General features: G+C 49.1%; 1 protein-coding gene across 1 annotated transcript in view; it reads right to left on the reverse strand.

Moving 5' to 3' along the window:
- Positions 1–553: 553 nt before the first annotated feature.
- Positions 554–12,381, reverse strand: part of KIAA1210 (KIAA1210 ortholog) — a 36,269-nt gene continuing 24,441 nt past the window's right edge. The window contains exons 7-12 of the mRNA XM_041740475.1: positions 11,046–11,154; positions 8,065–10,029; positions 5,131–7,980; positions 3,955–4,115; positions 2,632–2,740; positions 554–929 (exon numbers count right to left, since the gene is read on the reverse strand). Of these exons, the coding sequence (XP_041596409.1) occupies positions 757–929; positions 2,632–2,740; positions 3,955–4,115; positions 5,131–7,980; positions 8,065–10,029; positions 11,046–11,154 (5,367 nt within the window). The 3' untranslated portion in view covers positions 554–756. The remainder of the gene's footprint in view (positions 930–2,631; positions 2,741–3,954; positions 4,116–5,130; positions 7,981–8,064; positions 10,030–11,045; positions 11,155–12,381) is intronic.

Genomic DNA, 12,381 nt, shown 5'->3' on the forward strand with positions numbered 1-12,381 from the left:
CATTTCTCAGCACCTAGAGAGTCACAGTGGCATTGGGGCAAGAGATCAAGCACTGATGAATTAGCCATCTAGGGGAGCCCTATAATCCCCAGGAAATGTTCAGCCTCATAGGGAGGTGCTTACTGCTGCCAGGCTGGTGGTGCAGGGCATGCTCAGAGAGGGCTTTCTGTAAGAGGCATTGGGGGGCTCTAGGGATACCAAGGTGGTGTCTTAAAAGGCAATGGCTAATCAGGGGACTAGCTGTGTGAAACTTTTCTTGAAGACCCAGAATTTTTACTTCCACCACCTCTTCTCAGGGCCTTCTGTGAAGCTTGAAGCAGCAACCAAAGAACTGAAGCATTTAACCAGGCTCATAAAACCTAAAAGCCAATCCTTGGGCCAAATCATCTGGCCATTTCCATTCAAATTAATTTATTTGATCAAGGGAAATGACCAACCCCTCTTAGTTACTCCCACAAAACGTTTTTGCTTTCTCTCTTCTGAAATTTATTCATTGTCCAAAGTTAAAGATTTCCCAGTTCTATGGCTGTGCATTTTCCAGTTTTTATAGAGTAGATGCTAGGTTGTCAGACGTTGGCAGTGACTGTACTAAAAGTTAGGCATTTATGGCATTTGTTACATTCAAATAATTGTTAGCTTTAGTTGAAGGATCTTTTGGTTAATAAAAAGTGGTTATGGTAAATAAATCACTACATGGCATTAATGCAGCTATTGGCAATGATCCTTTGAAATGCTGAAGCTCCGCCCAGGAGCTATTTATTGCATGATTTCTGCTATATGGCTCCAAGCTTTGGCTTTCTTCTTGGCCAGGGAGAACCAAACTGGCTCATCTGGCTGTGCTGGCTCTTGGAGCACAGCTGGGAGAGTTGAAGATCGCCTGGTTTCTTTTTCCACTGCAGGCCCTTGAACTATCTTCGGATCTTCAAATCCTATGAGAACCACAGAAGTAAGAAGCTCCAGAGACACAAGGGTATGTTAATGGGATATAGTAGAATTTTTCCTCCTTTCCGGTTTCCTCTGGCTTCCAAAAGTTAGTGCATGTGCACTGCTATGGGTGGTGTGTCGAAGGGATAAAATCGACATGGCTGTGGCCATGAGGGCCTGGGCATGGGAAGGCCTGAGAGAAAATACCTAGAGCTGGAACGGCCAAACTTTGGGTGGTTATTATTAGATTATCTTACACTTTTGAATTGAAACCATAGAGGAAACAGACAATATGTTATCTATTCAGTTTTTTACATTTCAAATCAGGTAATGTTATTTTTGTTTGGCTGATCCATGTCACAGGAAATGACTAATGACTTGGTAGATCTACCCAGTAAAAATCTGTGCTAAAGAACACCATACCACCTACTCTGACCAAGCAGACAACCGCCCCATCCCCCAGTTCTACTCCTTACTTCATGCTGCTTTATGGCTGACTGACTCAGTGGCTTAGACTCAACCAGTGTGCAGGCTACACATTAGAATCACCTAGGGCTCTCTCTCTCTTTCTTTTAAGCAACCAGACTTTTATTTGGTCAATTAGAATTGCAATTTTGGAGACACAGATTTGGGTAGAAGCCTGACTGGTGTTATACAGCTAGAGCTTTTTAAAAAAATACCAATGACTAGGTGCACCTGGGTGGCTCATTTGGTTGAGCATCTGACTCTTAATTTCAGCTCAGGTCCTGATCTCAGGGTTGTGGGATCGAGCCCTGAATCAGACTCCATGAGCCTCCTTAAGATTCTCCCTCTCTCCCTCTTCCCCTCCCCTCCATATCTAAAATAAATGAACAAATCTTTAAAAAAAATATATAAATGAACAAAAGTGCCAATGCCCACACTATTTCCTGAACTACTGGAATTAGTTAGCAATGGAGCTAACTAAAAAGCTCACCGGGCAATTCTAGCACACAGTTAAGAACCACTTGACAGGAGTACAGTGCCCATGAGATTATTAATAACTATCAGCAGGTCAGGTGCTACTATTTCATGGCCAGACAATGGCTTCCTAAATTCCTAGTCTAATTTCTTCACGAAGGGGACTAAGGGAGAGGACAAAGATGATTCAATACATATCCATTCTCCCCTCCCCCTGCTCCAATGGAAAAGAAAATCCCTCTGGGACACAACTCTACTATTGAGACCATGTTCTATTCTATCCCAGTCCAGTGTTTGCTGGACTTGGAGAAACAAGCCTTTTAAATAGTTAAAGGAAACAATTGGACACCACTGGGCCTTTACAGTGGATTACTTTAAAGTGTCACTGGGGCTGTAGCAGGTAAGAAAGTACTGCTTTGCTGTAAACTGGAAAGTAGCTTGGTGCTTTCCTCTTGAATCTCAGCCACAGGACCATTCTACTGAGTGATCACAGCTCTGTGCCTATATCAGCTTCCTCCACGCAGCAGAAGACTAGGAGACCCTCTGAAAGTTACATACCGGACCCAGAGTAGTCCTAACAATTAGATTTTCCTGAAACAAGCTAATATCTGTACCTAATGGAAGAGCCACGGGAATCATGAGGCCGATTTGAGGTGTGGGAGGGGTAGGGAAAGACATGTTGTCTGAGATTGAAATTACTAAAGTTGCCCAATATGCTGCTAGGGCTCCTTCTCTGGGGGCGGGGGGTGGCGGGGGGGGTATTTTTACCTGCTTTGATGGACTTGATGGACAGCTTCTTCTGTGCCATCTTCTCCTGTTTATTGATAACAGAAGTAAAAATCTTTCTGGGTTGGTTTTCATTTGCAAGGCCAGCTCCCTTTAATACAAAAATGAAAACAAAAAGTTTGTTAAGTCCCAAGGTGGAAAAGAGCGAATTACTTATTCAGATTACCACATAGTGCAAGCGCTGTTCCCTGGCTATTATGAGTTCAACATTAGTCAAAAGGAAAGAAAGAGAAAGACAAGGAAGGAAATAGCACTGTGAGGACCTTGGCTTAGAATTTAGGTTCACAAAACCTTAGCTAGGTCCAAGTTTACCACCTTTGAGATCTGGAAGGAAAGGTTGTCTAATCACACAAATAGCATACATAAATGGGCTAACAATTATTTAACTTGAGAACAATCCTTTCCCTAGCATGTTGCCAACACTTAACAACGAGCCAACATGTACTCCTTGCACTAGAAAGGGATGTAGCTACAAGTCTCTTCAGAATTGTACAGTGTTTAAGCTTTTCAAATGAACCTCTCCACAACTGGTATAAATTAATGAGTTTATATACACTAGTGCATATCTCTTCATATGTACATGTGATGTTTTCTTAGGTCAGTGTTCTGTCATTTTGACAAGAAGGGTTCTCATCCCAGTACCTCCAAAGACATCACAAATGGGACAATGAAAGCAAAACACCATCCCGTCATCTTTGGTACACATGTGGGAACATTTGTCTAGATCATCACATAACTTTGCTTCTAACCTGCAGGGAGGTGCCACACCAAACCAAACCAATATGTAAAGCCCCAAATATCAAACATTACCTTTATAAGGTCAATCATTATGTATGACATAGAAAGGTGCCCAGAAATTAAATGTCAAATGAAAAATAGTACATATATTTTGATTCCATTTATACTGTCTTGAATGCATACATATATTCAACAGGCATAAAATGCCTGTAAGGATAGTTACTCAATTCTCACCTCAGTGGTAACCTTGGGGGTTTTTCCCCCGTAACTTATTCCTCACTGCTCAATCAATTTCATGGAATCCTGCTCTAGAATATTTAGGACAGGATTTTATTTACAGAACCTTCTCATACTCATTACATTTCACAAACTCTTTCAGAGCAAAAGTAGGGCACATTATTGTATGTGTACCAGGCAAGACTCTTCCCCTGAAGGGCACCCCCCGCTCCACCGCCTTGATTAATGTACCCAAAGAGGTGGGACACTGCACACTTGACAAAATTCCAGGTACAAGCTTAGTCAACCAACTCTAGTAACCTTTTGGAGTATTTTGTAGGCAGGTTCTACCCCTCTAGGCTCTTTGGCCTCAGCCCTGGCTCCAGCTTTGTTCTTGGTTTTTGCTTCTTTCTTAGGAACGTAAACCTGGGAACTCTTCTGCCTCTGCTTTACCATGGTTATCCAAGCTGGCTCCAAGGTGCCATAATCTGCCTGTCGACCAGGAGCCTTTCCTGAGAAAGGAAAGACAGGAGTTAGTACTGAAGTGGGGCAGACAGGGTCTTGAGCCAGGTGGGGGCCTAACCCACAATCATGTACCAGATGGGGTCCTTGTTAATTGCCAGATGAAATGAAATAAAGATCACATAGAAAAGGGGCCCCTTCTTTAATGCCATCCTCATAACCTGGCTAGGCAGGAGCTACTTGTGTAGATAAGAGGCTGTACCTCAAAGTTTGCATACTGTCCTCTTACTGGTCCCATTCCCTCCCTTGTCCATCCCTCTTCCTATCCCCAAATCAGGGTAGGACCATGGTTTCCAGGTGGCCTGGGGAAACTCTCAGGAGGCCAGAAGCTCAGGCTGTTGATGTCATCTCCAAGGAACATCCTATAGTATTTGGTATTTCATGGTCGCTCATGTGAGTGTGGGGCTACAGGGGCATGGCTGTAGGCATGAAGGCCAGGTGATGGTCAGCGTGAAGGCACAAAGGCTTTGAGGGAGATTAGTCCCCAAAAGATCACCTCACTCTGGATTCATAGACATTTTAGGTGCGTGAAGAAGCTATGGAAGTATAAACATTTATAGTAAAGTAAGATTTCAAGCTGAGAGGCTGAACATAGTGCTCTACTAATGAGTTGTCTTTTAAAAACCACATGCTGGTGTGGGGGGAGCATACTATGTATAAAGGTGTTTTGAGAAAAGTATAAAATTCCATCTAAATGCAAGGTGCACAGAGGGTTGGGGGAGAAGGAATAGGGAGATAGTAATGTGTCCATCACAGAATGTGGATGGATGTCCATGGCGGATCTCCTTGGGAGAGGGAAGACTCAAAATTTAACCATATCCAAATCCATTACTTGAGAATGGGGCACCATCCTGTTCATAATATCCACAATCCAGCCCTATCAAAGCAACAACTAGCAGGCAAGGCTAGAAGAGACTCCACTCCCACCCACGCATTCAAGACTTTGATTTCTAGTTCTTTCCTCCACTTGGTACCTATGTGCCCTCTGGCAAGAGAAAGTCTCACCTGGGACCTTGTAAGCAGGTTGCTTCTTGATGAAGCATTCAGATTTGGGCCTGCTCTGTTGCTTCTCTGCAACTTCAAATGGGTAGGTGAGGTACTCTGTGGTGCCTAGGAGCCCCTGGGAAGCACTTCTGATTCGCTGTTCTTTACCTGCCGAAGATGAAACTGGGCCCAAGAAGAATGAAGAAAGCTTGGTAAGATCATCTGGTTTCTCCCTCTTGTACTTCTTCAAGGAAGGGACCTTTCTCAGACGAACTCCAAAAAGGTTTTCCACACTAGCCCTAGTGGTGGACACATTTGGATGGCTGTTATTTTGATTGCGGCCCTCAAGACCCTCCTCCTTAGAGACAGTGCCCCCCAAAGTGGGCGCCTGCTTGGCAGGAGCAGTAGTGAACTTCACTGGTTTGGTAGCAAAGGTCAGGATATTCTTGATGGGGTCTTCAGAGCCTTGTTTATGTTTCTTGGCTTTGTTTGGAGAAGCTGGGCCTTTTGGTTGTGACCAGCTGTCAGAACCGCCCTGAGAGATGGTTCCCTCAGTGGAGGCGGCCCACACTGGACCTGAACGACCCTGTGGCTGATATTCAGGGCCTGCAAAAGCCTGACGAGGGTGTCTGGGAGGCTGAGGCTCCTCAGACCTGCTCCGCTTTACAGGTACACTCACTGGACCTGTTGAGAAAAGCTGTGGCTGTAATTTGGCCCCCTCTTTGGCTTGGGGAGGGCCCCTGAAAGGCAGCTGCCCTTGAGAACTCTTCCGTTCTTCATGAGAGCTCTGAGAGACAGAGAAGGAGATCCCTTGCTGGTACTCCAGCTTTCCCAGTGCCTGGGAAAGGTGTCCGGGGGGCAGCTGATCCTTGGAATGGCCCCACTTCAAGGGGGCACTCTCTGGATGTGAGAGAACTTCTTTTGGGCCTTCAGGCTTCCCGGAGGGCTGTATAGGGCGTGGTGGCATAGGCAGTAGCTTCGAAGAAGTGCCTCCCTTGGTACTGGCATTCTCCAGCTCTGAGAAAGCTTGGTACTGGACTTTTGACCTCAGCAGAGGTTTGGAAGGCTGATTTGCAGGTGGAGGATTCCTAGGGCTTCTCCCCTCAGCAGTGGGCCTCTCTGAAAAGACCTGTTCTGCCATAAACTTCACAAATGACTGGGAAGGCTGCCTGGACACTGGAGCTTTCTTAGACTTGCCTCCTTCAGCAGCAGTGATCTCTAGACGTGAGGACAGCTCCTGAACCTTAGACCTCCCCAAGGGCTGGGGAGCTTGTTTGGAAGGCACTGACTTCCCTGAAATGGCTACCTGGGCAGCATTCTCAAAAGTTGATGACATTTGCTGGACTTTGTATCTGGTGGGAGGCTGGGAAGGCTGCCTGGAAGGCCCTCTCTCTGTAGAAGCAACCCCCTCAGTGGCAGCGCTTTTCAGAGCTGCAGGAGCCAGCTGCTTGCCCAGCGGTTTGGTCAGGGGCTGAGAAGACATTCTGAGAGGGGGTTGCTCAGTAGAACTGCTCCTCTGGGCCATGTAGCCCTCTGGAGCTGCCGAGGCTGGTTGCTTGCCCACTGGTTTGGTCGGGGGCTGAGAAGACATTCTGGGAGGGGGCTGCTCAGTAGAACTGCTCCTCTGGGCCACGGAGCCCTCTGGAGCTGCCGAGGCTGGTTGCTTGGCCACTGGTTTGGTCGCAGGCTGAGAAGACATTCTGGGAGGGGGCTGCTCAGTAGAACCACTCCTCTGGGCCATGGAGCCTTCTGGAGCTGCCCAGGACGGCTGCTGATTGCTCACTGATTTGGTCAGAGACTGAGAAGACATTCTTGGAGGGAGCTGCTCCATAGAACCGCCCTTCTGGGCCACAGAGCTCTCTGGAACTGCCCAGGACACCTGCTGCTTGCTCACTGATTTGGTCAGGGTCTGAGAAGACATTCTGGAAGAGAGCTGCTCCATAGAACCCTCTGGAATTGCCCAGGACATCTGCTGCTTGCTCACTGATTTGGTCAGAGTCTGAGAAGATATTCTTGGAGGGAGCTGCTCCATAGAACTGCCCTTCTGGGCCACAGAGCTCTCTGGAACTGTCCAGGACACCTGCTGCTTGCTCACTGATTTGGTCAGGGTCTGAGAAGACATTCTGGAAGGGAGCTGCTGCATAGAACTGCCCTTCTGGGCCACGGAACCCTCTGGAATTGCCCAGGACACCTGCTGCTTGCTCACTGATTTGGTCAGGGTCTGAGAAGACATTCTGGAAGGGAGCTGCTCCATAGAACCGCCCTTCTGGGCCGTGGAGCCCTCTGGAACTGCCCAGGACGGCTGCTTGACTTTTGCGCTCCCTGGGGTCAGGGAAGCGCCTCTGGGAGGCTTTGGCTCCGCTGGAGAGCTCCGTTCTCGGGCAGCAAGGCTCCTCGATTCCCGGGAGGCGGCTCGGGCCGCCGCCCGCCTCTTCCGGGTCTGAGAAGGCCTCCTGGGAGGCAGTGGCTCCAGAGAAATGCCCCACTCCAGAGCGGCGCTCTCCAGACTCGCAGAGCTCTGCTGCTCGAATGGGGAGCTCTGCCAGGACTGCAAGACGCTCCTGGGAGACGCCGGCCCCGCGGGTTGGCTGCACGCGGCCGAAGCGCACACTGTGTCCAGAGGAGGGAGCTGTGGCTGGAGTTTTGACCTCACCGAGGGCTGGGCCGGGAACCCGGACGGCAGCTCCACAGACGCGCCCTCCTCGGCGGCGTTGTCTGACTCTTGCTGGCCTTCAGGATTTGGCAAGGACGGAGGAGCAGAATATTCCGGGAGCGGTGGCTCCATTGCAATGACCTTCTCGGTGGCGGCACCGTCCAGGCCGGAGAACACGTCCGGTTCCACATTGGGGTGCACCAAGGGCTGCACAAGCACTTGCAGAGGCGGGGGCTCAGCAAAGGGCACGGCGCTTTCCGCGCTCGCGGGGACCTGCCCCTGGACTAGAAGCGGCGCCGGGCGCTGGGAAGCATGTCTGGGCAGCGGCAGCGGCTCCACCACGACGTTCTCTTCGACCGGGGCGCTTTGCACGCTCAAGAACACTTGTTCCTCGACGGCTGGTCTCGGCAAGGCCCGGAACGGACCTCTGGGAGGCACCACCTCCACGGAAACGCTCCCCTCCACGACTGGGCGCTCTGGCCTCTTGGGGACGGCTTGCTCGGGTTTCAGCGGGGGCTGAGAAGGCTGTTTCGGGGGCAGCAGCTCCGCGGCCCTGTCCCCTACGGCAGTCGCCATTTCTGGACCTTTGGCGACTGGTTGCTCGATCCTAGGCTGCCCCATGGGCCTAGAGGAGACTCTGGGGGGCAGCGGCTCCAGAGAAATGCTGCAGTCCTCAGCCGGGCTCTCGCGGCCCCCGGGGGCCTGATGCTCGGCCTGGGGGCGCAGCCAGGACGGGACAACCTTCCCGGCCGGCTCCACCAGGCTGCTCCCGGGGGCCGGGGGGGCCCTGGCCTCCGACGACACTTGCTGCTGAAGCTTGGGCCTCGAAAAGGACTGAGCGAGCCCCTCCAAGGAAACGCCCCAGTCCTCGGGGGCGCTCTTTGAACCCGAGGGGATCTCCAGTACGTCTGTGGGCTTCCCGGAGGCCTGGGCAGGGGGCCTGGGGCGCATATCTTCCTCCGAGGTGCTCCAGTCGTCAGCGCTGTTGTACTTCGCGACGTAGCTGTTGGATTCGGCGGAGGAGGCCCAGTCTTCCGTCTGCCCCAAGGCCCGGGACACGCATCTGGGAGTCAGCTCCTCTGAAGCCCTCGAGTCCCCGGAGCTTTTGGAGACTGAGAAGACTTGTAGGTAATCTTCAGGCATCCCCAAGGACTGCAAGGGGTGCCTGAGAGCCAGGCGCCGCTCGGAGTCGCTCTCGCCCTCTGAGGGACTGTCCGAATCCGAGGATGCTTCTTGAACTTTGGGCATTGTCAGGATCAGGGAAGAATATCGCGGAGCCAGCGGCTGCTCCGGCCTGCTCAGTTCCACAGCCGAACTTTCTGACTCCGTGAAGAATTTCTGGTCATCATCTCTGGGCTTCGCCAAGGACTGGAATGAACGCCCGGGAAGCAGCTGCAGCTCAGACCCGCTGGCCTCCTCTGAGGAGCTCTCTGAACCCGAGGACGGCTCCTCAGCCTCGAGATCCGCCAAGACCCAGGAGAGGCTTCTGGGAGGCAGCCTCTCTGCAGACACGACCCCCTCGGCCTGAGTGCTCGTGGGACCCGAGATGCTGGCTGTAACGGCCCGCAGAATGCTTCCGGGAGACTTTTCTCTGCAAACCGCTGGAATATCTTGAACTGACTCCATTTTCAATTTGATGGCTTGCAAATCAAAGCTGAAAGCTTCCTCCCTTTCTGACTGGATATGAGAAGGATCCATAAACACTTGAGCCTCCATTGCAACTGAGAAGATGACATCTTCTTGGGTTGTGGAAAGAGAAGCTCTGGCCGCTGGCTTCTCGGCTTCAGGGCATGGCGATGGATCGCTGACCATGGACTCTGCCGAGTCTTCCGGGGTGGCTGGTGAGGCCAAGCCTTTTCTGACTTTCAAATCGACACCGGCACCTCTCTTTCTGGTGGCATCTTTACCTGAAAGAAGCTCCTGAGGAGTAGGACTTTCTGCCTGTGGAGTCGTGGGCTGCTCCAGAACTTGCTGCTCCAAAGACAGGTTCCAGAGAAGATGATCTCTGGCACTCTGATCGGCAGGTGGGGATCCCGCCCTATCACCGCTGCGGAGCCCTCGACTGGATTGTTTGAAGCTTCTTCCTCTGGGCACACACTCACTAGTTCCTGAAGCACTCAAACCTTTCTTTGCACCTCGTCTTCCATGTGCCGCTGAAAATGGGTAGCTCTGACTCCCAGCAGCATCTGCACTTGCGGCCTGATCTACTGTCTTCTTATCGTAAGTTTCAGTTTTCTTGCTCTGTTCCAGGCCTGAGACACCTGTACCTAAGAAAAATAAGGAAAGGAAAAATATACATGCCTTTCACTTCCTAAAATTCAAACATTCTGCCCTGGCCCAGCGGGTACCTATTCACTATTGAATTCCTCCTTACAGAGAAGTAGCCATTCAGAAGAAAGTGAGTGACCTGGTCACTATTAGCCTCTGCAGTTGGAAATTATTTTTGAAGATTTTTTTAAAGATTTTATTTATTTATTCATGACAGACACACACACACACACAGAGAGAGAGAGAGAGAGAGAGAGAGAGAAAGAGAGAGAGGCAGAGACACAGGCAGGTGTGTGAGCAGGCTCCATGCAGGGAGCCTGATGTGGGACTCGATCCCAAATCTCCAGGATCACGCCCTGGGCCGAAGGCAGACGCTAAACCGCTGAACCACCTGGAAATTTTTAAATCAAAGTGAAATCTCAGTTTTATGAACTGATTACAAGGTCAGCTCATCAACAGCAAATCAGTAGTCAGATCCACCTTTACCTGTGAGACACATTGCAAGTCAATTCCCCATCATCCAGTGATTATATGGAAAACCAAAGTAACTGCCCCCACAAACACAGAATTGGTCCTATCCTCTGTGTGTAAAAGGGACAACTATTAAAAATAAGTAAGAGAAAAATATTTAAAAGAAAGAAAATTTAATTTTCATTTCATTTTCTTCTCTCTGTGTGTGTGTTCAAGACAGTTTTGTGGTTTTGTTAGTTTTCATGGATTAGACAAGCTTATAAATAAGCAAGCTCAGAATACCTCTCTGGTTGGAAATTCACTTAGATAGGATAGAGATCCAGGTAGAATCTTTTACCTTAATCCCATGCAAGTGGTAATGGTATTAGGCAGGCAGTATAGATGGAGAAACCTGGACCACTTTGATATGCATCTTAAATTGAAAGCTCTTTGAGGACCAGGGGCAGACAGAAGCCTGGGTAAATCTCATATAGCTCCTCTCAAAAAGCACTGTGCAATTAAATTCATAAAACACATTTCTGAATGAGTGTGAAGCTGTGCCAACCTGGATTGTCTTTTTTCGGCTTCTTTCGGTCAGCTTCTTTTGGTTTGGTTGTACTCTTCTCTTCTTCAGAAACCAGTAGAAGCATTGACTCCTCTTGCTTTGGTTTTGCCTGAAAGAGGGAAAGAAAGAGCTTCAGACTGAAGTGCTTCCCACTCACCCCTCCATGGTTGCCAAAGAAAATAACATTAGGAAAAAAGTTCTTGATATCCAAATAGCTCTGCTGGGAGCATAACAATAACCATAGAAATTATTTCCAATGGCATTAATTCCCTGGTGATCATTTCACCTACTAGATGTGATCATTTTACCTATTGGAAGTGATTCACCTAGATTGGAAGTTTCTGGTCTCTAAGTGATATGCTGCAGAGAACCCTCTGTGACACCCCGGAAACTGCTGAACCACACTACAAGGCCATCAATCCAAAAGTGGGGTTGTTGGGCCTGACGGCGATCATATTCTTAGCAACATTGGAATTCCCAAATTTGTTTCAGCAGATTTGGGAGCCAAACTCAAATCCCATTTGGCTTCTTTTCAGGGAATTTAATGAAAGCATGAATTAAGCCTTTCCAGCTCAAAAGAAGAAAGAGAATCAGGGTTTTGCTGGGAAAGTAGAGGGAAAATAATGAAGGGTTCAACCTTATGCTGAAAGAGTTGAAATTGATTTCATATAAACAAGGCTTGCATATGATTACAGTGCAGCTTTGGAAATGTCAGAGTAGCACTGCACTGAACGGTTACCAGAATTTGCCTCATGTGAGCCTTTCTGCCATGCATCTAAAAGCAAATGTCCTCCTCTTTACGCTACTACTCAGGGTGCCTGTGCAAACATACTCAACTCAAAGTAGTTTACTTTTGCATGAATGAGGTTGAGATAGGCCTGGGTTCGAATTTCGGCTCCAGTATTTACTCGCTGTGTGAGCCTCGCCAGGTTGTTCTCTAAATCTCTATGCCCACATCTATGTCTAAATCTCTATGCCCACCTCTATAAATTAGGGGTGAGGGGGAACCTAAGAAACTCCAAAGCAAGGAGCAAGTGGCAGCAGCCTCTGTGTCCAACATGATCCTGGACCCTTTCATATTCATCCATGTGTCAGGGAGAGTCACATGGAAGAAGACGTCCTGACCTTCTTAGAAAGTGATGCCCAGGCCTTTTCTTAATTAGGCTATGCTGAAGGAAGAGAATCAGAGGCCCTACATCCTTTCCCTGAGCCAACATTCCCCATCTCCCAGGTTTGTGGTGAGACGTCCAGGTGATAATGCATATATAGTGTTTAGTGCATAGTAATTGGTCACCTTCTGCTTGACAGCCAACCAAGGAGATACTCTCAGGGCCAC

Source organism: Vulpes lagopus, chromosome X (genome assembly GCF_018345385.1).
Source record: "Vulpes lagopus strain Blue_001 chromosome X, ASM1834538v1, whole genome shotgun sequence".
Taxonomy (NCBI): Eukaryota; Metazoa; Chordata; class Mammalia; order Carnivora; family Canidae; genus Vulpes; species Vulpes lagopus.